The sequence below is a fragment of the Lygodium microphyllum genome, chromosome 12 (genome assembly GCF_053477565.2).
Source record: "Lygodium microphyllum isolate KBCC chromosome 12, Lygodium_microphyllum_v1.1.10, whole genome shotgun sequence".
In the NCBI taxonomy this organism is placed as follows: domain Eukaryota; kingdom Viridiplantae; phylum Streptophyta; class Polypodiopsida; order Schizaeales; family Lygodiaceae; genus Lygodium; species Lygodium microphyllum.
Window position 1 is genome coordinate 104,276,868 of NC_141146.1, and position 27,770 is coordinate 104,304,637.

Below are 27,770 nucleotides of genomic sequence, written 5' to 3' on the forward strand. Positions count from 1 at the left end.
GACACCCAATGCAATAGACTGAAAGAGTATAAACTGAAAGTACAAGGTACAAGCCTTAAACCTTAGGGTTGTAGGGGAGTGTTCACACCCGAACACGGTAAGTGCCCGTAAGTGTGTGTCATAAGCACATACAAAATAATGCCATAAGTCTGGGGGAAAAAACCTCTCCTACCGAGAGTAAAAAGTGCCCCAGTGTCCTACTGATCACTGACACTCCGATGTGAGCGTAGGCGTAAGTGAGGCGTGAGTGAAATACCCAACAACTAATACATGCATAACAGTCAAAGACAAAGAAATCGCTGAATTGCAATCTCAGCTAGATGCTTGTAAGAAAGACATAGCAACATATAAGGAGAAACTTGATACACAAAAGCCAATGCCAATGGCACCCGCATTGGAAAAAGAGATGGAATATCTTAAGAAGGACCTACATACATGGACCAACGTAGTTGAAGGGACAAAAAAGAAGGTAGAAACAATGGAACATGTCACTAAAGAAAATGCTCAATGGATTGAAGTTGCAAATTAAAATAAAGGAGGGCATGCAAGCAAATTGGAAGTAATGAATGCTACCATAGAGGAAGAAGCAAGATGGAAAATCCAAGCACTCCGATTTTGTGTAGTAGGATGGACTGAAAAGGGAACACCACAAGAAGATTCAATAGCCTTGAGTGAGAAAATGGGAGCAAAAGAGACATCCATTCTAGATGCATGGAGAGTGGGAGATCCAATGGACAAGAGAGGGCATATCTGTACACTGAAGCTTGAAAACATGGACAAGGAAAAAGCATTTCTCACAAAACGTGGGACCCTCAAGGGAGAAGAAATATACCTTGATGAGGATTAACACCTGCTCAGCTAGAACATAGAAAAGCTCGCATGCCTAAGATATTGGAGGCATGTAAGGAGGGAAAGTATACAATATACAGAGATGATAGGGTGATATTGTAGAACATCGATCACAATGACGGTGCACAGCCTATGAGACAATTAGGATGTTAGTATGGATTGCAATGGAGCACTACAGTTGGATGTTGGGTATTGTGAGGATAGTTTTAGAAAAATAGACATAGCCATGTATACAAAAACACATCAATGCACAAGGAGCCGATTGCCAAATGTTCGGGGCTTCAAATGGAAAAGTGCATTCCATCCACAAGCCAGAAAGCCTAGTGGCACTAGGGGATTTGGGGGCATGGCCATACTTTTTCGAGAGGGTCTCTAAGAGATCATGCAAGTGATGCATAAAGATGAAGACGCATGATACGTGTGGATCAAGATACACACAGGGCGATCATGTGATATGTTTATCGCTATATGCTACTTTCCACCTACAAACTCAGGCTACACTTCATGAGATGGATTACCTTTTTGACACATTATATGAGGATATCATGAGATATACTATTTTGGGAGATGTACTTTTGATAGGGGATTTTAATGAACGGACTAGAGCTAGACAAAGTGACTTTTACATACATGAGGATGCCATGCTCAAAGAGATTGATGTAGATGAGGTGGGTCTACACAGGATGTCCCAGGACAAAGAAGTGAGTACCTACGAGACACCAAAAACTAGCTCTGGGAAGTGCACATGGATTAGCCATCTTCAATGGTTTATCATGTTGGCCAAGATCAGATGCTTTGACATGTTAAAACCATAAGCGAGGGGCAAGTACAGTGGACTATCTGATAGGATCACCGTCATTAATACCAGACATCAAGAATTTTGAGATCTCAGGGAGACTGATAGGAATAGTAGTGGATCATGCCATCTTGACCTTTACAATCTCTTGTGGGCACATGAGAGACACTGCATCATATCTCCCCAAGCACTACAGATATCACTTTGCAAAGGAAACTTCACATATATACAATGGCTCTGTGCATGACAAATTTGAGTAGACCAGTAGAAGAATATACAAGAGATTTGGCAGAGGCCTTGCATACTTCAGCTATGTATGCATTCCCACACACCTTGCCCCCATGCAAACCCCCACACTGTACAACTCCCCAAAATGGATGGTATGATAGTGCAAGGACACTCATACATGCCTACAAAGAGAGATTGCTTCGGGCACTCACACACATGACCAAGGAAGGATGCTCTTCAGATGCCTAGTGCGGAAGAAGAAGCGAGACTACTTAGCAAAAATTAAGACGGAGATATACCAGCTATTTTTGGGACAGGATAGCAAAAGAGCATGGAGAATGTTTCATGAGAGACAGCCCCCTAGATAGATTACATCACCTGATGCTTGGTTCCATCATGGGAGACAGTTATATGATGTACCGGAACAAACACACATACAGCCTCCACAGGCCCACAGACCAATGTAGTGGTCCTTTTTCACTAGTAAGATGGTTAGAGAGGCGATCTACAAACTACAAAAGGTTTGGGCACAAGATGAGGATGGTCTAATAGTAGAGCGTTTCTCGCGTACATATGACACACTAGCACCCATATTGGCAGGTATGTCCAACAGAGTAGTATGTGAGGAATTCCTAGAAATATGGACAGACCATACTATACTCCCACTCTTTAAGAGTGGCAACCCTTTGATTCCCAATAACTAGAGGACCATCATGATTGGCCACACACTAGCTAAGATATATGGATTGATAGTGGAGCATGAACTTAGTGCATGGGTTGAGATGCAATTTAGCAGAGCACAGGGGCAAGCTGGTTTTAGGCATGGATACACCACACTGGACCATATTCTCACACTCATAGTTTTTTCATATGGAAATCATACGTCGTACGTAGACAAGTATGAAAGAATGATTGGAGTATATTTCACACCCTGGGGCTGAATCATACATTGCCCTATTTTTATTTTTTATTTTTTTAACTAAAATGCATCTAGATCTAGTATTTTATACTAAATTGAGTAAAGAAGCTAACAAGCTGAATGAAAACTAGAATTCCATTGTTTCAATAGCTTTAGTCTACTAGCAAGGAATCCAATAATCAAGACACAAAATTGATTTGCCAAAACATATTCAGATTCTCATTTCCAATCATTGGAGTCAGGACACAATTTAAGCATTGATGGCTGCAGCCTACAAGTGAAAGAAATCCAAAATAGGATATATAGGTCAAAACAGACTGCCATAAAGTCAAAGGGTTGCATAACAATAGAGTTTGGGCTCTAGAGTCTAAACTACATTAGAAGGCTGAAGCAAACTATATGGGAAGAAGAGTAGAAATATCGATCATGGACAAGATGCACTCTCCTCATCCCCTCCTCAATGTCCTCATCCTCATCATTGTCATCCTTCTCCTCATCTTCCTTCTTCTCATCTTTTTAACCATCATACCAAAAATTTTCAACTATTTTAGCCTTGCTAAAATGTCAAATTCAGCTCTAAAGCCAGAAATTTCAGAGATTTGAAAGCCAACACTAAAGGGGAAAAGAGCGTTTCTCAAGAATTTGAGAGTTTACTCAGCGAATTTGAGAGTTAAATGGTTGTTAATGTTTGAAATTTGTAAAAAAATTCAGACTTTAGTCTAAGAAATTTGCAAAAGTAATTAGCCACTCAGACTTGAGAGTCAAGACACATGAGGAGGGGAGAGAAAGAGGGAGGGAAGGAGAGAGAGATGCAGTCTGAAATTTTAGACCAACAAAAACAACACATGTAAAAGATGAGAGAGAGGGGGGGGAAAACAGTAAGAAAAAGCTTACTCTGCAACTTTGGGGCTGATAATATCAGGGCTGAAGGCTAAATCGACCTGTTGAGCAGTCCATGAGCAGGTTTCCATGTTTTAGGACAGGGAGAAGGCAGGTGACAGCAAGGAGACACCTTCTTGGTGAAAATCATCAAGTGTTTGTATGCTTTTTGCAAGGCCAAAGCCTTTTTGGCAAAATTGTGATCTTATTAGCCTTTTCCAGTCCCGTTTTTATTTTTTTAAGTATGTCAAGTATAAAACGGGATTTCATACTCCTATTTTCATACATTTTTCAGACGTCTGCATGGTGAATCAGACACATCTGATAAAAACTATACTCACACTCAAGGCAATCATTGAGGAGGGGCTGAGCTCAAGACAAGAGGATTTATTGTTGCTTTGTGGATTTTTGCAAGGCATTTGGCACAATATCTCGAACATGTTTTATGCAGAGATTGAAGGAGATTGGACTGCCAGAAGGTATGCAATGGGGATTTATACATTGTATGAGAAAGTAATAGCCCATATGCGCACACCTAGGGGGAGGTCTGACAGGATTGATAGCACCATAGGAGTAAAACAGGGATGCCCACTTTCACCCATGCTATTTGGACTATACATATATGAGGTGTCTAACCATATTGACAGAGGAGGTGGAGCTTGAGCTAGCCTAGCTGGAGTGTTAATATCGATATTTGTACTTATTTCAGACTCACCAGAGGGCTTACAGCATCACTTGGATGCACTATATACATTTGTAAAGATAGAGATCTCACAATGAATCTTGGAAAAACCAAAATCATGGTATTCAACACCTCAACGGCATGGGTAACTCGATCTATGTATCAATTCACACTTGGAGGAAATGTAGTGGAGCATGTGAGAGAATATGTATGCTTGGGAGTCACTTTCTCTTGACCAAGATTTTCATTGAGAGGGGCAACCGAGGCCCGGTTGGCATGAGGCTATGCAACACTAGGGGTCCGTGAGAGCCAATGTGCCCATATGTAGTTTCAGGAACCTCGAACCAAACTATGGTTATTTGACACACTAATCACACCTACTCTTCTGTATGGAGCAAAGGTCTGGGTTTGCAGCCTACATCACAGACAATTGATCCCGCTTGCTGATCAGACTGGCCCAAAGAGAGACCATTATGATGGTTGGGACCGCATAGAGAGACCATTGGTGATGATGATATCATGCATGATCAAGAGTAAGCCCTCCACCCCACTCCCTATCATCAGAGCAGAGTTAGGGGCAACACCTATGGTTGTGGAGGCACTCTTTAGAGCTATGACTTTCTTACACAAGATATGGGAGCTCCCGTGGCCACTTGGATGAGCTTACATGTACTAGACATCAACCAACTCCCGCCCTTTGACTATAGCTTGGACTATCCCACACTCCCTCTCAGTTGATCTGAGCTAAATTCAGTCATTAGGGCCAATGTCCTGAGAGTTGAGACAGGGAGGACTTGGATCTAGCCACCGCTCCCTCTAGGACCGAAGATGGAGTTTTACTGGAGCCACTTTGTATACCTCTTTGAGCATGGATTTATTGTCTGACCACAATATATGGACACGCTCCTCTCCTGATAGAGATAGGAAGATGGACAGATATTCCAGCAAAGGATGGGATATGCCAGCTCTATGACAGAGAGCTTGGGACGGAGGAGCACTACATATGCAAATGTACAATGTAGGCAAATTTCTTTCTTTCTTTCTTTCTTTCTAGCATTTTTGCCTTTGTCTGGCATTGTGTGGTTTGGGGGGCTTTCTCTCATTGCTAGGAGGTTGAGGTCTGCCACCTCCCTTGTCCTAGAGAGATTTGTGTTGCTACCATGTCTTAGACAATCTGCTTCAAGATACGCATCATCATTTAGGTGAAAGATTGTCCAAGAAGGCCTAACTAGGAAGCTCATTGTATGAGGTATCTTCTGTGAATGGATGGATCCCGAAAATCCAAGAAGGATTTCATAGACTTAGTAGGGATAATGACCCTAACTAAGAGGTATTGGGGTTTCGGGTTGGGGGGGTAGGATTTGCAGGTCCTCTCTCTCTCAATAACGAGCCAAAAGCACTGCCAATCTTAGATTGGAAAAGGGAAAAGTACTCGTTGAGGGGTGGAAAAGAGATGGTGATAGCAGTGCCATCCCCTAGTATAGAGTTGTCCTTGCCCTTGATCCATTTACTGAAGTAAGCCACCAACAATTCCACATCAAATGGGTTGGTGGCAACTGCTGCCTCTAGCTGCTTAGGTGAGCTGAATTTGACCATGAAGCACCCCTTTTCAAGGGTAACCACTTTGTGTAACCCTTGCTGGAGTGCTAGTGAAAGTTGCCTGGGTGGAGTCCTTGATACTGTGGAGAGGAGGATAATCTCCAACCAACTGACAGCAAGAGATGAAGCATTGAGCACTGCCAGTTTGTCCCTAAGGGCAAGCTCTGTGTCCAGAGCAAAAGTGGGAGGAGAGGCTTCACTGGGGCAAACCATAAGCTGAGGGTGCATAGGGGGTTGCACAGGAGTCCTTTGTGAAGGTGAAGGACTGGCTGCTATGTCATGAGTAGTGGTTGCTCCTTCAGTCTGGTGGGCTGAAATATCTTGAACTGTGTACAAATCTGAGCTCTGTTGGGCTAGTTCCAATGCTGAGGGAAGGGAAAACGGAGGAAGGGGGGGAGATGGCTTGGGAGAGGAAATAGAGGAAGGCTGCCAAGGTGGGAGGAGAGGCTGCCATTTGGAGGCCCAGGGCCAGGAGGGGAAGGGGGAGACTGAGTAGGAGCAGGTCCAAAAAAGGGGTGTCACAGGCTGAAAACAGGGATGAGAAGGTGGAACCTGAGGATAGATGCACATGCACTTGAGCTCGAGCACATAGGGACACTTGGGCATAGCTGCACTTGGCCACCAAGGGTTAAACCCCAATTGACCCACATTACGATTCCCATTGTTGCCCAAGGCTTTGACACATGGAGCCATAGGCCCAACCGATATTTAGGAACATCTAGGAGCCTCTTGCACCCCGGTTTAGATCTCCTAGGACACACACACGCTCATTGTAGCTTAGGGTACATGCATCTGCACCTGAAAAACATGCACGTCGATCTTAGTTTAGGAAGGCTAGGGTTCACTGTTTAAGAGTAACATGCCATCCCCGTAGGTATACCTCCACCTATAACCACAACTATCCACTTGACTACACTTCATTGACACTCACAACTGTACCCTTACCCTAGTGTATCCCTTTCCACACATGTACTTGCACACAAAGGTGCAATAGGGCTGCTGGACAGCAGGGTGGGCAGTGCAAATACAGGCAATTTCTTGTATATTTTCCCAACATGTCTAGATTCTAAACTTCTGTTTTGTATGAATGCATGCTGTTTTATATGTATACATGCATAGATTCATATGTACACATATCTATTTGCATGTAATAGTGTTTGGATTGGATGACCAGAAGGTAAGATGCATGTCATGCAAGAAAAAAGTATAGTGGTCCTCTTACAGTTGTCACCTACTTATGCTAGAATTCCTGTGTTTTGTATAAGATGTTAATGCGGCCTGTGTTTCCAATTTTGCAGAGATATATAGCTCTAGGTTTCCTCTGGCCCTTGCAAATCACTCTGAATGTCACCATAATTGTTACCCTTGTGTCACAGTCTGACAAAGTCAACGAGGCTTTCAGTAATCAGTCTAAACTCTCATCTCCTATACAATCTGCACGTTTTAGAATTAGCATAAGATATATTTTTCCACTAGCAGTATATGCTAAATTTTAGAAAACAGGTAAGTATGTGGAACACATTGTTTGCATGCAAACATTGATAAGAAACTTTTCTGTTTATGTGCGTACAGAGACAGACTATGCTCAATCACTACTACTTACAGCAGTCAGCATCATAAGCCCCCAGATAGTACACCTACTTGTATGGATGGAAGATTGGAACCCATCTACAGCTGAACATGTGATTCTTGTGAAACTTTTTGCTGTACGGTTTATTAACACTTGTACTCTTTATTACAGGTGTGTGTCTGATGAGATGATGCAAGCTTTGTTTATTCCCAGTGTGACTTGTTATCATTTTCCAAGAAGAGAAGATTTTGTTAAAAGTGCACCTCAGTAAAATTTACTCAGATAAAATACAATGTATAAGGTCTTATATCTTGAAGTACAATAAAAGAGGGGGTGGGCATCAAGGGAAACGGGATCCCCTTGGCTATTTGCTCAAAGGAGGTGCAAGTACAGTGCTAATGAAATAATCATGCTAGTAGGGTGTCATACCAAATCATGTGAAGAGCTTAAAAGGGGTGGGCATCAAGAGAAACAAGATATCCTTGGCTATTTTTCACAAAGGAGGTGTCAAATACGATGCTACTTAAATAATCAGACTAGTAGGCTGTCATACCAAATTATGTGAAGAGCATCTAAGAGAAAGAAGGTGCCATTCTCCCAAGTGCAAAGGAAGGCCTTTCGCCTCCTTATGTGATCAGACTCTGCCATCTACCTCTGACAATATGAACAATCTGTCCTAATGCAGAAAGTGTCTCTCAAGTAGGGGGGCGCTGTTGCTCTATAGCCTCATTGCATCTTGCTGTACCAAGCAATGATGCTACCAATGATTTCCTGGTCCCATATGTGACAATGGCCTGTAGTCACCACACTGTTTCAAGGGTGGGGGCAGTGCTCTGCTGCTGGTTTGATATCAGATAGTATATGCTCCCCTGAGTATGAGTCCTGCACCTCTGACGTGATAGGGGAAGACTGCTGTGGTTGGGCCGAGGGGTGGAGATTCGTATCCATCCTCTACATCCATCGCATGTGATTGCTGCTTTCCTGCCTTTGTGGCCATCTCTGTTAGCTGATATGTCAGTTCATGTGTGAGTCTATGCATGCAGAGGCTGGGCACATTATTTAGGATATTTAGGCATTTTTTATTTGTGCCATTTTATGCTCATTTGTAGCATTTATGGCTGACCGACCAGCATAAAATGCTGGCCGACCAGCATTTTATGCTCCTCCTTTTTCAGCCTATATATTCAGGCTCCTCCTCCTCACTCAGTCACTCATCTGCCATCACACGTTCGGAGACTCCATGGAGAGAGGAGCCAGTGCCAATGCCCACGCAGCCAGTGACTCACTGCTGTATGCAATTGTCTCGTGTTGGATATATGGATTCCATTTCCCGAGCATACATCTGAGTTCTCATCTGTATTGTGTTCTTTAGTGTTCTTCAATGTTCTTTCTTTCCCTTTCTCTTTTGTCTTGTGTTTCAGCAGTTTATTACAGCATATGTTTACGCTTTCATTGCTGCTCCACTTCTAACAATCTCTTCCTCCTCCTTGCCTCTCATCTCCTAGGTCTCATACATCGGCCTCTTGCTCCATCATCATCCAAATGTTGTCTCTATGGCTTCCTTGCTTGCCTTTGATAGCTGCTTTGAGAGCAGGCGGTTGCTAGGTGTCCATGCTATCGATAATTGAAGCACCAATTTGAGAGACTTTAGTTTCTTCACTGACTGAAACATCTCTTCTCCTAAATGGTAGGAATGATGATGTATGAAGGTAGAGAATGCATTGCATGTAAGGGGGCTATCAGTCTCAATGAGAGAGAGAAGTGTGTTCCCTTCACCACATATATCTAGAACCTTTCCTACACTATCACTTGTCCAATAATCCTAACAATATTAAGACTAGAATAGTCCCTGCCTTGAGTCCACTGGTCAAGGAAGCAACTATCGTACAAATGTCTAGGGGACTATATCTAAGAAGATTCAGGAGAGAATATGGGTCTAACTGATCCTATCACAGCTGATGAAGTTACTTAGAGGCTGAGAGCCTAAACTGAAAATACATGGGCTGGGCCTAGGGAGAGTATATCATTCTAAGAAAGGGGGTCTTATTGGTCACTATCGCATAGCCTCAACCTCATCCCATCCGCAAAGAATCTGGGGGGTTTTGCTCTAGTAGACAATAATCTCGTGTCCTCCTATGCATGTGCGAGCAACACATTGGTCAAGATCTGGGATGTTTGGATTGGCCAAGCTGGACCGCTCGAGCATAAATTGTAGCACTTTAAAAAGAGGAGAGGTGTCCAGGGCTCAGACAGGTGGTAGGGAGGATGCAAGCTGCGAGGGCAGATATAGATACCATGAAGGAACTTAGAGTGGAGTATCTGTATGAGCTTCATATTGGACAGAGATAAAAGATAGGTTAACAAGGGTTTTTTCTTAATACAGGGCCTAGACATTCTAGATAGCAATAAGAAGATTGAAGAGAGAAGATGGGTCTATGGCCCCAAGGGCCTCAGGAGCTTGGACAGGTCGCCATAGCCACTTCATCGCCAGGATCATGTGCTGACCTTGTACATCTGGGGGATACTTTTGCAAGACCAAGAACCACCATGAGAAGAGCAGAGACTCGAGAGGGTAGGTTGACTGAACAGCACTACTATGAGATAGGCGACCAGCTCGACAAAAGGAACCCAGGCAGAGAGCAGTGACAGGTTTCTTCCACAGACCAGATTTCTACAAGAACTACAAGTCCAGGCAGAGCAGTGACAGGTTTCTAGAAGTACTACTAATCCAGTAGACATAGAGTCATCCCACCAGACCGCATCTACCTCATGCCGCAGAGTCACAGTAGAGAAGGCCATTGCACTTTGCTGAGTACAATGACCTCGACCACCTGATCCATGACTGAGGGGGCTCATACCATAGTTACAGAGGAGAAGCTTGCAAAAGCTTTGCCTGCCTTGCCTTCATCAACTGCCTCGGGAGATGATGGCCTGAATAAGATTTTCTTGTAAGCGATTGGGACATTCTCAGTATAGTCTTTTAACTTTTTTTCGAGGAGATCATAGCATTTGGAGACTGTTTGAGGGACGGATAGCAAGCTACCTTTGAAGTGGAGAGTTATTTCTCTAGTGATGTGTCACAAGGTTCCTTCTTGGAAGAGCTTTTGGCAAACAGATAATTACTGCACAATGCCCTCAATTTCCATGCAGCAGAGAAACGTGCAATATGATGTTTGGACCCTTTTTTTTTACAGCATGCAAATGATTGCTAAGAAAAGGAAAATTGCAAACAGGCTCTCTTTGAAGCAAAGCGTGTTTCTCTTGTGATGTATCTTTATGTTTCTCTCTAGGGAGAGCTTTTAGCTAAAGAAAGTTGCTGTATTTTTCCCTTAGTCCCACGTGAAGAAAACTGCAACAGTGACTGTGGTCTTGTCTTGAATCCAGAAGCGTTCTTAGAAATGTCTTGCTTTCTGCGGCATTGAACAAGATTTTGAGTTTTTCAGATAGGGATTGTTCAGAATAAGCAACTCTTCCAGTCATCTCAGACTCATACTGTCACTTCTATCAATCTTCACAACATTCTTGTTATTGACTAAATTATATATACCAGCAACACCTAGATTTGTCTTTCCATACTTTTAAATTTAAGATGGGAGATGATCGATCACATTTTGTGGGATCTTCACTATGTATTTCAAGAAAAGTTGAGTGAAAAGAATGCAGTCCCAATGTACTGGCTTTCTTGTAATATTACAACACAACCAGTGAGAGGTGAAGAAGAGGGATCCCAATGGGAAGTTTTGGCTTCTCTTGTAAGTTAAAGTGATAAGAGAATTATTTATTTAAAAAATGGTGGGAGGTGAAAGAAGTTTGGGACTTTCGCACCTTTTCCACAAAGAGCCACATATGATCTGACATTATAGCCCACGAGATTGGTTGTTCACCTAACCATTATAGTTATGGTACTTGATAGTCCCTTACAAGGCCTCTTTTTAAACTTTGTATTTTATCTTAGGCAGTTTTTCTGAGATGTTATTGATAGAATTTTGTTTTTTTGAGCGAAAATGTGAAAGAAGTAGAATTCAAAAGACATGCTTTCTTTAAAGTTAGAGAGGAGGAAATGAATTGCTTAAATCTTTGCATGATTTTAAATATCAATGAAGTCTCTTCTTCGTGTCTATGTTAACTAAGACTCCTTTCCCAAAGAGAAGACAATACATTAAGTAGTCATCGATAGCATCTTGACTCTGTTCAAATAAAGCATATGCTTGTGAAAACTGCAGCAAAACAAGTGATCTATATGTTCTCGTTTGGACAGATTAAATATCAATGACGTCTCTTCTTCGTGTCCATGTTAACTAAGACTCCTTTCCCAAAGAGAAGACAATGCATTAAGTAGTCGTCGATAGCATCTTCACTCTGTTCAAATAAAGCATATACTTGTGAAAACTGCAGCAAAACAAGTGATCTATATGTTCTTGTTTGGACAGATTATATATGATTCTTGCACGGGCCATCCATATAAAGGCTGGAAATGAGATCATTAGTTGTTCGAGTCAGAAAAGTTGTCCTGAAGGGTTTTCATGTTGCAATTACCAGGGAGTGAAAGAATGGGTCTTCTGCAGGCCGGATATGGTATGCAAATTGATTAAGCAAGCACCTTTGATGCTTCATAAAAGTACTCTATGAAAGTCAATGAAATCCTCTGCAGTTGATGGAAGCTTGACAAATGTGTCATGTTAATCTTTCCAGGGGCATGTTTGTATGCCAGGTTGCATGGAAAACGTGGTTGCTAAACAGCTGTTGCGTTTGATGTTGACTACTACATTTGTCAATATTGTTTGTGACCTTCTAAATGGAATACTATATCAGAAAGTTTTGCATGTGAGTGTCGGAGTTTTATTGCAGAGCACCTTCTCAATATATCATTCATGCACAGCTACATTCTTCTAAAGCTGTTTGCTGTTGAAACACACCTAGTTTTTCTGTTTGATGAGCAAATTTTTTTACACCTCTGAACAAATGTAAGCTATCTTAAAGCAGGCCAAAAGACAGATGTCAATTGAGAATATGGTGATTGACATTGTGTATCTTGAATCTCTTATTTGGGTTGGCTCTTCTTTCAGTCCAGTGGCTCCATTACTTGGCCTATTTTGCAACTTGTTGGCATTTACTTATATGAAGGCAAGATCTTTCTAAAATAACCATTTCCTGTTCAAATTGTGCTGTTTGTAGCCTTAATCAGTTGACCCGTGCATTACCTGATCTGCTGTATATCTGAATCTGATGTTCCATTTTTTGGTGGTAATATTTTGAAAACAGTTTTCTTTAAGGCGTTACTATGGACCTATGAGAAAGCCGTATAGTGCATCTCGTACTTCAAATCTCACTCATGGATTATTACTGTTGGGACTCATACTTTGCAGTTTACCTGCTTCAGCTACATTGATGCAGAAAAGCAGTGGAGTTTGTGGACCCATCACTGAAAATTACTCGATGTATCAAACTCTTGCCACACATATTGAGGTATTCTGTTGATCTTAAATATGTAAAAATTCCCTTTAAAATGAAAATATTTCAAGGTACATCAATCATCAATAGGGATAGTTCCACCTCACTAACGCATTGATCAGGAATGGCAAACTACTCCTGTACTTTTCACATCTATAATAGTAAAATGAAGAAATGAATTTCTGTATTTGGGAGACAATTAAGCCTTTCATACCACCTTCCTTTCATACTCCTGTATGGATCCACTCAATAAAGAAGAGCTATTCCATGTTTGAACTTTGGCTTAAAATTTCTAGGTCTTTTTTTTTCTCACAAATGTTGCTGACATAAAAGAATAATCAGATGTGTAAGAGGCTGTCTAACCAACATAGGAAAGCCATATTCACCACTCAAAAATCAAACCCAAAAGAAGCCACAAGTGTGGTAGCAGGAAAATGAAACTAGTTGAAGCCCTTGCACACTGAGAGTATCATGCATCGTGACCCACAAATAGTGATCAAAGTCGTGTGAATAAGCTCTATGGAGCAACCTTGTCGTAGATGACAACTCTTGCTGATATCATAGAAGCAACAAAGCAACCTGCCACAACAATAAGCCTATAATGCAACCTATATGACCATGAATTTAAAAGGCCGAGTTGAAGATTAAAGCATTTTTAGCATACCAGATGTGCCAAAGTCCAAGCCAGTGCAAGAAATGAAACAAATGAGACTGATGCGGGTGCAATGTGTCAAGCTGGGGTGATCTTCCCAAGACCCATGCATGATCAGTAATTCTTTGGGATGTCACTGAATTCCAAACACTAGAAATAAAACCCAAATCTATCTAGCAATTGGGCAGGAAACAAAAAGATGAGATGTAGCTTCCACATATGCAGTGCAAAGACATAATGGCCGCTAGCAATCTTGCATTGCCACACCAGAGCACCAGTAGGAGGCCTCCAATAAGGACTCTCTAAACAAAAACCTTGCCTTGATATAGGATTTTTGCAATCTATCCTGATTCCTGTTGTTTTATATGGCCATCTCTACATAATCACACCTCATTTTTTGTATCATGTTTGTTATGCTTAATATTTTAAGAATTTCCTTCTATATGGTAATACATAAAAGTTTCATGCACTTGCACTATGCTTTCAACTATTTTATGAACAACAATTAACTTAAAACTTGTTATTTATTAGGGTACTCCAACACTCTTCAGGGTATTTCTTCAATGGCTTGGAAATCCAGCTGTCCTCTTGGGAGTTATATTTTTGCTTATTTTTGGGTTACTAGTGATGAGAGAAAGACTAGTTCAGACTACCTTGTCATTCCAGGCACGTTATAATATGTTTACAACATGTTGTCTTCTCAGCTTCAATCAAGATGGACAACATGAAAAGATTAGACTTCTTTCTCAACAGGTAATTTTTATCATGCTGTTCCTTAAGAATGATAATTATAATTGCATTATGTTCCCACACATTATGTTCCCACACAACTGCATCTCCCTATTAGATAAACTAAACATTGTATAATGTAGACATATAAGCAAAATATACCAGCATATAATCAGGTGGTTGAGCTTCACGCTCTTTTTCTTTTTTTTAGGTTTTAGGATAGGTCTTTTCTTTTTGTTTTGGGGTGGTTTTCTTTTTGGTTTTTGGGTTTTGGGTGGGGGGATGGATGCATCTGTGGTGTTTGGGTTGGGGGAAAGGGACTTACATAGGAGGAAGGAATTCCAAGGTGGTGAGACTCATCACTACCACTCCCAAAGGTCCTATTAGGCAGTGCCAGGCCTATGCTCATGAAAGCACATGTGCCAAGTGTAAACAAGCATAAGTAAACTTGAGCTAGGGCCAAAAAGTACCAAATCTCACTCTGCGTTACTAACTCTAACAAATTTATCTTTCCCCATAATGCTTTCTTGGGATGGTAAGGTAATTTGTTTACAACATAGTAGCACTTACTAATATTTTAGGGCAAAATGAAGTAATTACATATGCAAACCTCTATTGACTAGTAGAAAATATAAGTATCAACTTTTCATGTCTATTGAGATTAACTTCTTTCTCTCTATGAACAACCAATCTGGTAGGCTAAAGTGCCAGACCATCTGAGGGGTAGTATGAAAGGTGTCTGAATCCCTAATCCGAAAGAAAGCCTCTCTTTTCTTCCTCATCCTCTCAGAGATGCCCTGCATCCTCTCCCATCTCCCACGGAGAGTGTGGACTATCTCTGTCCAAATCGTCGATAATAAAGACTCCCCAGTGGGTGAATTTCATGTTTGCTTGCACGTTCGCCACACCCAATGTTCCATTTGGTAGTGGCAACTCCGGCAACCTTAGGCACTCCTATATCTCCAACAATACCCGTTCTTTGACCGGTTGCAGTGGTTCTCATGGTCTTTCCACCTCTCACTTTGGAGCCATCATTCGCAACTGGATTCAAGAGATAAAGAAGGAGGAATGAATTTGGGATGGGGGAGCATAAGAGAAAATGGCTTAGTCAAAGATTTCACCACATGGCCAAAAGCCTTAGCAAAGTCCCTAGAGTACGATCCTTGCATATGAAACTTACATGGAGAATAAATCCAATGTTAACTTAGGGACAAAATCATTCATAAGAGTTTCTACATTACCAAAATGATTTTTAACTATATCTCATACCACATTGATAGTCAACATTTCATTTATCAATGACCTAGCTACATCTCGCAATCCATATGTACCAAGCTATAATACTGGAAACCAGCTCCCATCTGTGACAATGTCCCTGAGTCCACTGTGTCTATGAGTAGTCTGGGGTAGGGATCCTGCTTAGATGTTGTCCAATGATGAGAAAAGAGATGCTCCCCTAAGTGTCCTCATAGCCACAAGGTGGACCTCTGTCTGTGACCCAAGCTACAGCCCCTCATGTCACCACCATGGACTTCGCTATACCATGGAATACTGTCCTAAGAGCACTCCTCCAAATCTCCTAGGCTCTGGGACAGTCACTTAGGCAATGTCTCTGTGTCTCCTTTGGCTCACCATATCGCGGACATACCACTGGGTCCCTGCCATATCCAAGCCAAGTACCAACTGCTAAACTCCTATGGGCTAGAAGCCATAAAAAGAGGGATACTTCTTGGGCTTGAAGCTGTCATGTAGCCGCCTCCAAAAGTCATATAAAAACTCATCTAAGATTCCCTCTCTATACCAATGAGGGGTAGCTGCAGGCTGTGCTATAATCTTGCTCATCTGTATTTTCTGTCCCAATCTATTGGTGTAGCCAAAAAAGGAAATGTCGCATGGCCTATCACAGAAGGGATTCCTCCACGCCCACTCTTCCGATCCCATTGAAGTCTCTATAGAGGCTGTTGAGCTAAAATATGCATTACTTGCTGATTAGCCTCTTAAGCAGCCCCAAAACACAATAAAAAATGCTCTTTTAGAGTAAAACCCTAAAACAAGGAGCGGTTCAAGAGAGTTCGGTGGAAACCCTAATTTATTCCGTCTGTGCAGGTTTCTCACTCCACGTGCAGATTTCAGCCATCAGCCTCCTCCCACGTGGCTGTCCAATCCTCAAGATTGCTGCGACTCCATCTGTGTTTGCTCCTACTACTGGCACCTTCATCCATGCTGACGTTAGCTGCTGGCAACATCATCATCTGCTGCGATCTGATCATCCAGTCATCGCTGTTGGGTATCTCACACGCCTTACTTACGCCTACGCTCATATGGGAGTGTGCGGGTGATCACTAGGACACTGGGGCACTTTTTACTCTCGGTAGGAGAGGTTTTTTCCCCCAGATTATGTGTACTATTTTGTATGTGCTTGTGGTGCACACTTACGGGCACTTACTGTGTTCGGGTGTGGACAGCCCCTTATAACTCTAAGGTATAAGGGTTATCATTTGTACTTTCAGCTAACACTCTATTCAGTACTATTGCATTGGGTGTCGTGCTCAACTCTGTCTCTCACTCTCACACTGTCTACTGCACTTCAGCTGCACCTCGATCCTCTCCCATCTGACATTTGGTATCAGAGCTCAGCTCAGAGCAGTCTTCAGTCTGCAGTCTGCAGCCCCCGCCAGTTCTGCCCCAGCCGCCTGTTCCTGCCCAGTCCTTCCTGCGCCTGTCAGTCCGTCAGCGCGCAGCACCAGACGACTCCTCTGCCCAGCGTGCAGCTCCAACAATCAGCGCGCCACCTGTACCTCTGCCCAGCGCTCCACCTGTACCTGCGTGCTGCCGCCTCTGCCCAGCGAGTCCTCTGCCCTGTGTCTGCCCAGAGTGCCCCTTCGCCTGTCAGTCTGCCTGCGCAGCCTCCCTGCGCTGAGCTAGCCTGTGCCGTCAGCTCCAGCTGCCAGCGCGCCACCTGTCTCCACCAGCCAGTCCTGGGTGCCGCCTCCTCTGCCCAGCGCGCGCCCAGTCCTGCCTGCGCGTGTCACTGGACCTGCACGCCTGTACCTGTGCGTCAGTCCGACTGTACCCAGCAGTCATTACCTCGGGAATCGTGCCCGTCGTCAACACGCAGAGGTAACATTCTGCACTTTTCTTTTACACAGGAGTTCGTGCAACAGGTTCAGGTTCAGCATTGGGAAACGTGCTGAACAGCAGGTTCAGTTTTCAGCATTGGGAAACGTGCTGTGTCTGTCTGTGACACATTGAATGCACATTTTGGGGCTTTTGTAACAGACATTTGTGACAGAAATTTTGGGCAGAAAATTTTGGGGCTTTTGATGTTTTAGTGCTGCTGAGCACTAATTGCACCTTGGGAAGCGTGCATCAGTGACAGTTTTTTTTTGACAGAGTACCCTTTGCACATTAATTGCAGACTTGTGTTTGCTGCAATTTCTGGAAATTTGCAGATTTCCAGCCCGGACTGCATTGACATTGCTCTATTGCCTTTTGGGAAATAATGGCAAATCAGGGAGGAGATGTATTCACCTATGTGTCCAAGGAAGACCGATTGGATGGGAACAATTATTCCCTTTGGTCTTTCATGATGAAGAATGTATTAGTGGCAAAAAATTTGTGGGATTATGTCAGTGGAGAGGAAGCACGACCGGGAGTTGTGGCTCCCGCTACTCCTCCTCCAGGAGGATGTGCAAGAGGGCAACCTCAGCCCCCTCCACCTCACCCCGCTCAGCCACTTCCCCCAAGAACTGCAGCTCAGAAAACTTGGGATACACGGGATGCACAGGCTATGTCGCTGATTGCATTGGCAGTTCAGCGTTCTATCATTCCTCATATTCGTTCAGCAGCTTCTTCACAAGAAGCTTGGTTGATATTGGAGCAGATGTTTGCAGGAAAGAATGAGACTCGCATCTCTTTCTTGAAGAAAGAGCTAGAGACTCTAAAGATGAATGAGGGTGATTCTATGCAGGATCATCTCAACAAAATTCAGGACTTACGGGAGCAACTCATGAATGTGGATGAGTACTACTCAGATGCGCAGCTGATTTCTACGACATTGAATTCACTGGCTCCCTCTTACTTGGCTTTTCATACTGCCTTGAACCTCACTATGAGGATTTCGAAAGAGCCCATCACTTTCATTCAGCTTGTCAGTTTGCTTCTAGAGGAAAAGCAAACTAGACGGAACAGTGGTGTGGATGGTATAGCCTCTGAGTAGGCTTTTATGTCAAGGCAGAAGGGTAAAAACAGCCAAGGGAAAAATGCTTCGCAGAGTTCTTATAGTAGCAACACTTCACAGACAAGTCAGAAACAGGGGGGCACGCAAGCCAAGAAAGGAAAATGCCATTACTGCAAGAAGCCTGGCCACTACATCACTGAGTGCAGGAAGCGCATCGCCAAAGAGAAGAAGAAGGAGTCAGGGATGTCTGTTTCTGCAGCTCCTTCCACTGCTAGTGAGTCCGCGTCCTTTGTTGCAGACAGGGACTATTGTTTTTACACTTGCAGTTATGATGTCTCTTGGGCTGATAGAGCATTTAGCTCTACAGAAGATGCTGACACTTGGTTCTTTGACAGTGGTGCTTCACGGCATATCACATCTCGTAGAGATTTGTTTGCTTCTCTTGGTGCACCTCCCGTTGGGAAGTCTGTTCAGTGTGCTAATAATGCATCATACCCTGTTCGTGGTGTTGGGGAGATTCAGCTTACAGCCATTGATGGCTCTATTCTCCGCCTACAGGATGCTTTGTATGTGCCTGGCATTAAGAAGAATCTGCTTTCCATTTCTTCTATGGCACGTTGTGGTTTGCAGGTCACCTTTGATGATGACCGTTGTATGGTCCGTGACAAGGAACACATGACATTGGTCTTGACAGGTTCTCTGTGTCATGGGTTATATGAGTTGGATGCTCTTTCGGTAGATCAGTCTGCATATTTGACATCCACTCTTACTCCTGCTATGTTAGAGGCAGAGTTATGGCATGCTCGTTTGGGGCATGTAAACTATGGCAGCTTGATGCTATTACAGCGTACTCAGATGTTGGATGGATTACCTCTCTTGGAGAGACCTCCTGAGCATTTATGCGAGGGTTGCATTTTGGGGAAAATGCATCGTTTCTCTTTTCCCCGTGATGTTGCTTTTAGAGCAACAGCCAGATTGCAGCTTGTGCATTCGGATGTTTGTGGGCCCATGCAGACACAGTCATTGGGTGGTTGTTACTATTTTGTAACATTTATTGATGACTTTACACGTTTGTGCTGGGTCTACTGCTTGAAAAAGAAGTCAGAAGTGTATGATGCATTTTTGGCTCTCAGTGCACTTGTGGAAACTCAGTCTGGTTGCAAGATTAAGACTCTCCGTTCGGACCGAGGGGGGGAATACATGTCCTCTATGCTGAATTCTTATTTGCAGCAGAAGGGCATTATCCATCAGTACACTACTGCATATACTCCACAGCAGAATGGGGTAGCAGAGAGGAAAAATCGGTCACTCATGGAGATGGCCAGATGTATGCTGAAGGCAAAGAGTTTGCCTCATAGTTTTTGGATGGAAGCCGTCATGTGCGCTTGCCACATTTTGAACAGATGCCCTACCAAGGCCTTGAAAACCGTCACACCTTTTGAGGCTTGGCACAGCCGCAAACCTTCTGTTGGCCACTTCCGTACTTTTGGGTGTCTTGCATATGCCCATATTCCACAGGTACTTCGAAAGAAGTTGGACAACAAGGCTGTAAAATGCATCTTTATGGGATATAGCAGCGAAAGCAAAGGCTACAGACTCTATGATCCCGTGACCAAGAAGGTTTTTGTCAGCAGGGATGTTGTATTTGATGAAAAATCAGAATTATCCTTGGCTGGTTTTGATACATATCAGGCTGCCCGTGATGTCTTTGAAGGGCTGCTGCCCATCACATTTGGTGATTCAGCTGGTACTTCAGCAAATGAACCTAATGTTCAGCCAGCTGCTCCTATGGAACATGCAGTAAATCAGCACATTGCTGAAACTGAAATTCAGCAGGAACTTGTACACAGTCAGGAAGCAAGACAGGTGCCTAGATGGTACACGCAGACTATGAGAGATAGTCATTTGGATACACCCTTGGCTGGCCGTACTCGAAGGCAAACTTGACTGCATGATTCGGCACATTCCATGGAGTTTGTTATGGCAGCATGTACTCATGATAATGAGGAGCCTGAATGTTTTGAGGATGCACGACATAGTGTGCATTGGATGGCAGCCATGCAAGCTGAATTGGATTCTATTCATAAGAATCATACTTGGGATTTGGTGTCTTTGCCAGTTGGCAAGCGTGCCATTGGTACGAAATGGGTCTACAAATTGAAAAGGAATGCAGATGGATCCATAGATAAGTACAAGGCACGGCTGGTAGCTAAAGGCTACGCACAGAAAAAGGGCATTGACTATGAGGAGACCTTTGCTCCTACCTCCCGTATGACGACCATTCGGTCTATGATTGCCTTGGCTGCACATTTTGGTTGGAAAGTGCATCAGCTGGATATAAAGACTGCATTCTTACATGGGGAACTTCAGGAAGAAGTGTATGTACAGCAGCCCATTGGTTTTGCAGTTGAAGGCTCAGAAAATTTAGTATGCAAGCTGAAAAAAGCTCTATATGGTTTGAAACAAGCTCCACGAGCTTGGTACGCAAAGATAGATGCTTTCTTGCTTAGTCAGGGGTTTGTAAACAGCCCATCTGAGTCTACCCTTTATGTACATAAAGAGGGGGGATCCATGCTGATTTTGTGTCTATATGTAGACGACCTTTTGCTCACTGGAACACGTGCTGATCAGATTTCAGCATTCAAAAATAATTTACAGCAAACTTTTGACATGTCTGACTTGGGTATTTTGCACTATTACTTGGGCATCCAGTTTGTACATGATGCTAGAGGCATTGGATTATGTCAGTCAAGGTACATTGGGCAACTTCTTGAGAAGTTTGGCTTACAGGATTGCAAGCCAGTTTGTACACCCATGGAACCTGGGCTCAAACTGTCATTACACGATGACAGTGATTTGTTTGATATCCATACTTATGCTCCAGCAGTGGGATGTCTCATCTATCTATGCCACACTCGGCCAGACATACAGTTTGCCGTTTCAGTTTTGAGCAGGTACATGCATCAACCTCGTATGTCGCATTGGCAAGCCGTGAAGCGTGTGTTTCGTTACTTGCAGGGTACTAGAGCTCTTGGATTGCTTTATGCCAAGGGGGGACCACTGCAGTTACATGCTTACAGTGACTCTGATTGGGCTGGTGATTTTGATACTCGTCACTCCACTAGTGGCAATTGTTTCTTTCTTGGCTCGTCATGCATTTCTTGGCTTAGCAAGAAACAATCCACTGTTGCCACGTCGTCATGTGAAGCTGAGTACAAGGCAGCCTTCACTACTGCAGTTGAGTGCGTATGGCTTAGACGCTTACTTGCTGATTTGGATGTATCTGTTACGGAGCCTACTCCTTTATATACTGACAGTCAGAGTGCCATTGCAGTGGCACGGAACCCTGTGTTTCATGCTCGCACGAAACACATAGAGATTCACTACCACTTTGTCAGAGAGAGGCTACATGCAGGTGATATCAGCCTTGTCTACTGTCCTACCACCAACAATGTGGTAGACATCTTCACCAAAGCTCTTCCACGAGACAAATTTGAAGCATTTCGCGATGCTTTGAATTTGACGCCCTTTGGTGGCGGATGATCCTTGTACACTTGATCACTCTTCACTCCAGGGGGGTTTGTTGGGTATCTCACACGCCTTACTTACGCCTACGCTCATATGGGAGTGTGCGGGTGATCACTAGGACACTGGGGCACTTTTTACTCTCGGTAGGAGAGGTTTTTTCCCCCAGATTATGTGTACTATTTTGTATGTGCTTGTGGTGCACACTTACGGGCACTTACTGTGTTCGGGTGTGAACAGCCCCTTATAACTCTAAGGTATAAGGGTTATCATTTGTACTTTCAGCTAACACTCTATTCAGTACTATTGCATTGGGTGTCGTGCTCAACTCTGTCTCTCACTCTCACACTGTCTACTCCACTTCAGCTGCACCTCGATCCTCTCCCATCTGACAATCGCCAACCACATCAGACACTATTTCAGCCTTCTATTTACAGCAAGCAGCCTGTGCACAATTTCCAGCCTCCGATCGGTGGTACACTTCTGCATTTACCAATTTCCAGCCTCCAGACTACTGAGTTTTGGTGACCAGCCTACTGCCATTCACTATTCAGCACTCCAACTGGTGGTCATAGACTTGGGATCCGTCTCCGATGGACGTCACACTCCGACATTGCTCTGCCCTTGAGCACATTGTACACTCTTACATTCATTTACAGCATTCATTCACTTTAAAGTTGTATTCTCTCTCTCTCTTCTTCTGTTTGTGTTCAAAGTACAAGAAACTCTGTGAAGAGTAACTAAGTACATCAAAGATACAATGGTTGTGTAAACAACTGATCTAGTGGGCTAAAGTGCCAGACCATTTGAGGGATAGTGTGAAAGAAGGTGTCTGAATCCCTAATCCTCAAGAGAAAAGCCTCTCTTTTCTTCCTCATCCTCTCAGAGCTGCCATGCAACCTCTCCCATTCTTCTATTTGTGTTTGAGTTTCTGCATTTGAGTTTTGAGTTTTGCGTTTAGGGTTTGAGTTTTGCCCTCTGTGTCTGTGTCTATCTCTTTGTGTTTCTATCGTGGTTGTACACTCTGTGTATCCTCAGTGCAAACCCTAGCAGTTTTCTTCACATTGTATCAGAGCCGGTGCTCTTGTAAAGAGTATTCTGTGGATATTGTGGAGAGCTAGTCTTTGTGCGAGGTACACAATATAACTCGTAACCGAATCACAATGTCCCAGACACCTTCTTCTCCAGTTCCTATGATGTCTTATCAAGCTTCTCCATCATTGGAGGCCCTAAGACGACATTATAGACTCGATGAGGAGGACAATACTCCACCTTCACCAAATTTCACTAACATGATAGAGGAGGACTTTGAGGAGTACTATCGCAACAAGTACGGTGATGTGTACACCCCTCTTACCAGTTTTGCTATCACATTTGGACCGGTTGGTAAGGCTAGCCACCTCTCCGATCATGGAGGACACATGGCATTCAAAAGGTTTGGCGATCCATCTTCATCATCTCATCCAGGTCCAATGTCAGGTTTGTACAATTCTTTTGTGTTGCATGAATCAAAACCCTCGCATATTTCTTCTTTTGAGGTATAGGATCCGAATGGCTTTGCATATGTGAACTTCAATAGAGGGGCCTCATGAAGCAGACGAAATTCAAGTACATCTACAGCTTCTGTTTCATTTGAGCATGTCACACACACTTCTCACTTCCCTTCCATCCCACCCTCTTCTATATCACACCTTGATCACCTCTCATCATCTTTCCAAAACCTTGGATTACACTCCACATCTGCATCACACACCCTAGGGGTTGGATCTTCCATCTCTGCTCCTAGCACCTTTTCCTTCTCCACCCCATTCTCTACCTCTTTGCACCATGGTACTTTGTTAGGGGAAATGCCATCCTTTAACAGAGTGCCTCTCGCCTTTCAGCAAATGAGCACACCCATAACTCCTGGGTCGACTGTGATGGGCATCCCCCTCACTATCCCCACCTTCACATCTCCCATGACCACTCATACGCAGGGGTTTCCATCCTCAACTTATGGCGCATCTTCAAACTCTCCTTGGATTACACCTACTTAGTAATTCCTATCTTTTGCTCCCCGTGTCCCCATCCGACCTCCTTGGGTTCCTCATGTGGCTACCACGCCCATGCCTAGTCAGCCTTTCCCTACCTATGGATCCACCTTGCACACTATCTGCATACCTGGTGGGCACTCTGGGACCCATTCCCAAGTCTACTCCACTCCCCCATCCTACCCCCACTACTCTTTTTCACATATCCATCTCCGAGGACTACCACTCTTGTTGCAATGGCCAAGAATGCCTTCACGGATAAGACACATTTTAACGAGTCAAATTTCACCACTTGGTCTAATTTCATGCAACAAGTGCTTGAGTCTCAGGGTCTTTGGAACCTCGTCATTGGTCTAGAGCCTATGCCGGACCCTCGACTAGATCACCCTGACTACATGCGTCAATGGAGAGCCCGCAATGCCACAGCCAATGTTGAGCTGATGCAAGCATTGCTTCCTGAGTTTGACTCTTAGTTGCAGCACTTCCCGCTCGCGTCAGAGCATTAGAGTCACCTTCTCAACCGCTATGCGGCTCATGATCGTACTCAGCGCATCAATCTTGACTTTGAGCTTTAAGAGTTCTCTATTAAGGAAGGGAATGATCTGAAAGTCAAGCTAGCTGAATATAGCGGTTACTTGCCCGAGTTCGCCACTACTGGCTCTCCAAAGTCAAATGACGATCAGGTTACATTCTTCTAATAAGTTGCCCGAAAAATACTTCAATTTCATTCAACACATCATCTCCTAATCTTAATTGCCAACCTTCTACAAGTTTAAGTGTCAGTTCTTGCGTTACGCAAGGCTGCATGATCAAGTCCACAAGAAATCCTCATCACACCCTTATTCAGAGTAGAGGGGGTTGGTTGCCTCTTCTTCGAGAGGGAAAACCACCAGTGGCAAGAACTCACAAGATGCAAAGGCAAGCCAATCAAAGGGTGATTCCTCTTCCTCAGATAGAACCAAAGAATCTAGACCTATCTAGCAACAACTCCCTAAGAAAAACTGGTTTTGCACACACTGCCAAAGAGCAGGCCATGTGGAGGAGGAGTGTCGCTCAAAGGCCCAAGGTCTTCCACCTAAAAAGCCTCAGCAGACCGCTGCAATTGCACAGTCTAGTGGGGCTACGCCTTCCGCGCCTACTTCATCTGCTCCTTTAACATCCGTTGTTGCTATTGTACATGTGGCTCGAGTACAGCCTTAGTAGCCCATCTCTTTCACTACCCCTGAGGGACTGGCTGATTGGTCTGCAGGTTCCGATCCCGTTGCACTTCATGCATCTATCTCACCTTCGTCCCCACCTCGTCAGGCGTTTCCTTGGCAGAGCTCTGCTAGTGGACATACACGATTGTGGCCACCTTCTTAGACTAGCATGTCTCTAGGTCCTTTCGGATACCCTAGGTCAATCTAGCATTCATTTTTCGCACTCTTAGAGTCGGGCCCATAGGATTCATTGTCCTTAGCTTTTCCATTCTTTTGACTTCCGCTGCATTTACTCACACACATATACATTCATTGCATTTATTTTGAGTTAGATTTTCTTTGTGTTATGTTTTGCTTTGAAGCATCTCACCACTAACCTTTGTGTTTGTAGATTCTCATCTCTTTCGCAAGATTTTGTCTTTCCGTGTAGGGCTAACTTGCAGATTGCTTTGGTCCTACTTGGGTCAGAGACGTGGGGATGCGCACCGTTCCTTTCATGGTTTCATCCTCCTAGGAGCTCCTAGGAGTGCTTGCTCTTCTTCCGGCATAGCGGTTTCCCCTTCTGAGGCAGATCATGCAGCATCTCTCTCGATGTTATCACAGCGGTGACTTCTACCTTGCTCTTCTAGCGGGGTGCTTCATCCACTTCATCTTCTTTCATTCCTTGTGGTTCTCGGCACTATATGAAGACCGACATCGGGCTCCTCTTCCTTCTTCGGCATCTACATCCAAGTTGAGAGGGGGTTCCTACCCTTCTTGGTATTCTATAGGCTTCAGCACTTTGTCTTTGACATCGGCTTTTCCCCCCCTGTTGTACCTTACCCTTTGCATTGCATGATTTCATCATCTTTGTACTAGGGCGCTCGGGCAAGTGAACAATTTTTCCATGAGGGACAGTGTCCAAGTGGCACCTGCTACATGAGCATTCTTCAGCATGTAGCATACTTGCAGCTCATTCTGCAGAGTACCCCTTGAGCGAATCCTAAGGTGTTTCCACCGGCGGCTGTTGTTACCACACCACCATCCTCCATCACATGGATACCTTATCACCTATTTTTTATTGTCATTAACACCCTGAGTGGATGGGTTAGCTTGTACTGTTTTGTAATATGTTGGGTATACCCTCCCTACTCCCGTCTTCTGGGTCACTTTTACTCAATCGGCCGCATCCCATAAAATTTACCTCACTTATTCAAAATAAAAAAAAGTTCCATGTAGTTCCATCCGCCTTTGTAGGGCTTGGTAGGCCACTGGGCAGCCGACATACACCCTTTGTCTGATGCCCTGCCCTCTCTAGGGTGACTACTTGGATTCCCTTGGTAAGATAACCATTGCCTCTGTAGTCTTGGTAGGCCACTGGACAACCGATGTGCACCCTTTGTCCGATGCACTGGCTACTTTGGGACGGAACGCCTTGGGGTTAATAAACATCACAATGGTTGGCCTAACCTTTCAACTCAATTTTGGGCCTGAGAGGGGGTGTTGAGCTAAAATATGCATTACTTGCTGATTAGCCTCTTAAATAGCCCCAAAACACACTAAAAAATGCTCTTTTAGAGTAAAAACCTAAAACGGGGAGCGGTTCGAGAGACTTCAGTGGAAACCCTAAAATGAGGAGTAGTTCAAGAGAGTTCAGTGGAAACCCTAATTTTTGGGGCACCCTTCCACATCTATAAATAGACAAGCTGCCCCCATTCAGATTTATTCCGTATGTGCAGGTTTCTCACTCCACGTGCAGATTTCAACCATCAGCCTCCTCCTACGTGGTTGTCCAGCCCTCCAAACTGCTACCACTCCATCTGTGTTTGCTCCTGCTGCTGGCGCCTTCATCCATACTGATGTTACTTGCTGGCGACATCATCTTTTGCTGCGATCTAATCATCCAGTTATCGCCAGCCACATCAGATACTATTTCAGCCTGCTGTTTACAGCTCACTATGCACAGTTTCCAGCCTTCGATCGGTGGTACACTACTGTATTTACCAATTTATAGCCTCCAGACTGCTGAATTTTGGTGACCAACCTGCTGCCATTCACTATTCAACACTCCTACACTCCAACTTGTGGTCACAAACTTGGGATCCATCTCCGATGGACGTCACACTCCAACATTGCTCTACCCTTGAGCACATTGTACACTCAGGGTAGAGCACTGTACACTCTCACATTCATTTGCAGCATTCATTCACTTCAAAGTTGTGTTCTCTCTCTCCCTTCTTCTGTTTGTGTTTGAGTTTCTGTGTTTGAGTTTTGAGTTTTGAGTTTTGCATTTAGGATTTGTGTTTTGCCCTCTGTGTCTATGTCTGTCTCTTTGTGTTTCTGTCATGGTCGTACACTCTGTGTGTCCTCAGTACAAACCCTAGCAGTTTTCTTCATAAAGGCCTCCTCCGGTATGCCCAATATCTCCATCTATCTATAAGACAAGTGGTTGGGTTTGGGTCTATGTGCTGAAATGACCTTCAAACATGAAAAGTTAAGGGGG

General features: G+C 43.8%; 2 protein-coding genes across 2 annotated transcripts in view; both read left to right on the forward strand.

Annotated features, from left to right (window-relative positions):
* LOC148028122 (uncharacterized) overlaps positions 1-27,770 on the forward strand; it is a 171,316-nt gene that overhangs the window by 137,762 nt on the left and 5,784 nt on the right. Inside the window, exons 7-14 of the mRNA XM_087689801.1 lie at positions 7,251-7,353; positions 7,525-7,693; positions 11,953-12,097; positions 12,215-12,346; positions 12,506-12,646; positions 12,785-12,988; positions 14,157-14,177; positions 14,330-14,378. Of these exons, the coding sequence (XP_087545927.1) occupies positions 7,251-7,353; positions 7,525-7,693; positions 11,953-12,097; positions 12,215-12,346; positions 12,506-12,646; positions 12,785-12,988; positions 14,157-14,177; positions 14,330-14,353 (939 nt within the window). The 3' untranslated portion in view covers positions 14,354-14,378. The remainder of the gene's footprint in view (positions 1-7,250; positions 7,354-7,524; positions 7,694-11,952; positions 12,098-12,214; positions 12,347-12,505; positions 12,647-12,784; positions 12,989-14,156; positions 14,178-14,329; positions 14,379-27,770) is intronic.
* Positions 17,107-27,281, forward strand: LOC148028125 (uncharacterized). Its single transcript, XM_087689028.1, has 3 exons — positions 17,107-17,518; positions 17,556-18,547; positions 27,007-27,281. The coding sequence occupies exons 2-3, from the start codon at positions 17,857-17,859 to the stop codon at positions 27,279-27,281; spliced, it is 966 nt and encodes a 321-aa protein (XP_087545154.1). The 5' UTR covers positions 17,107-17,518; positions 17,556-17,856.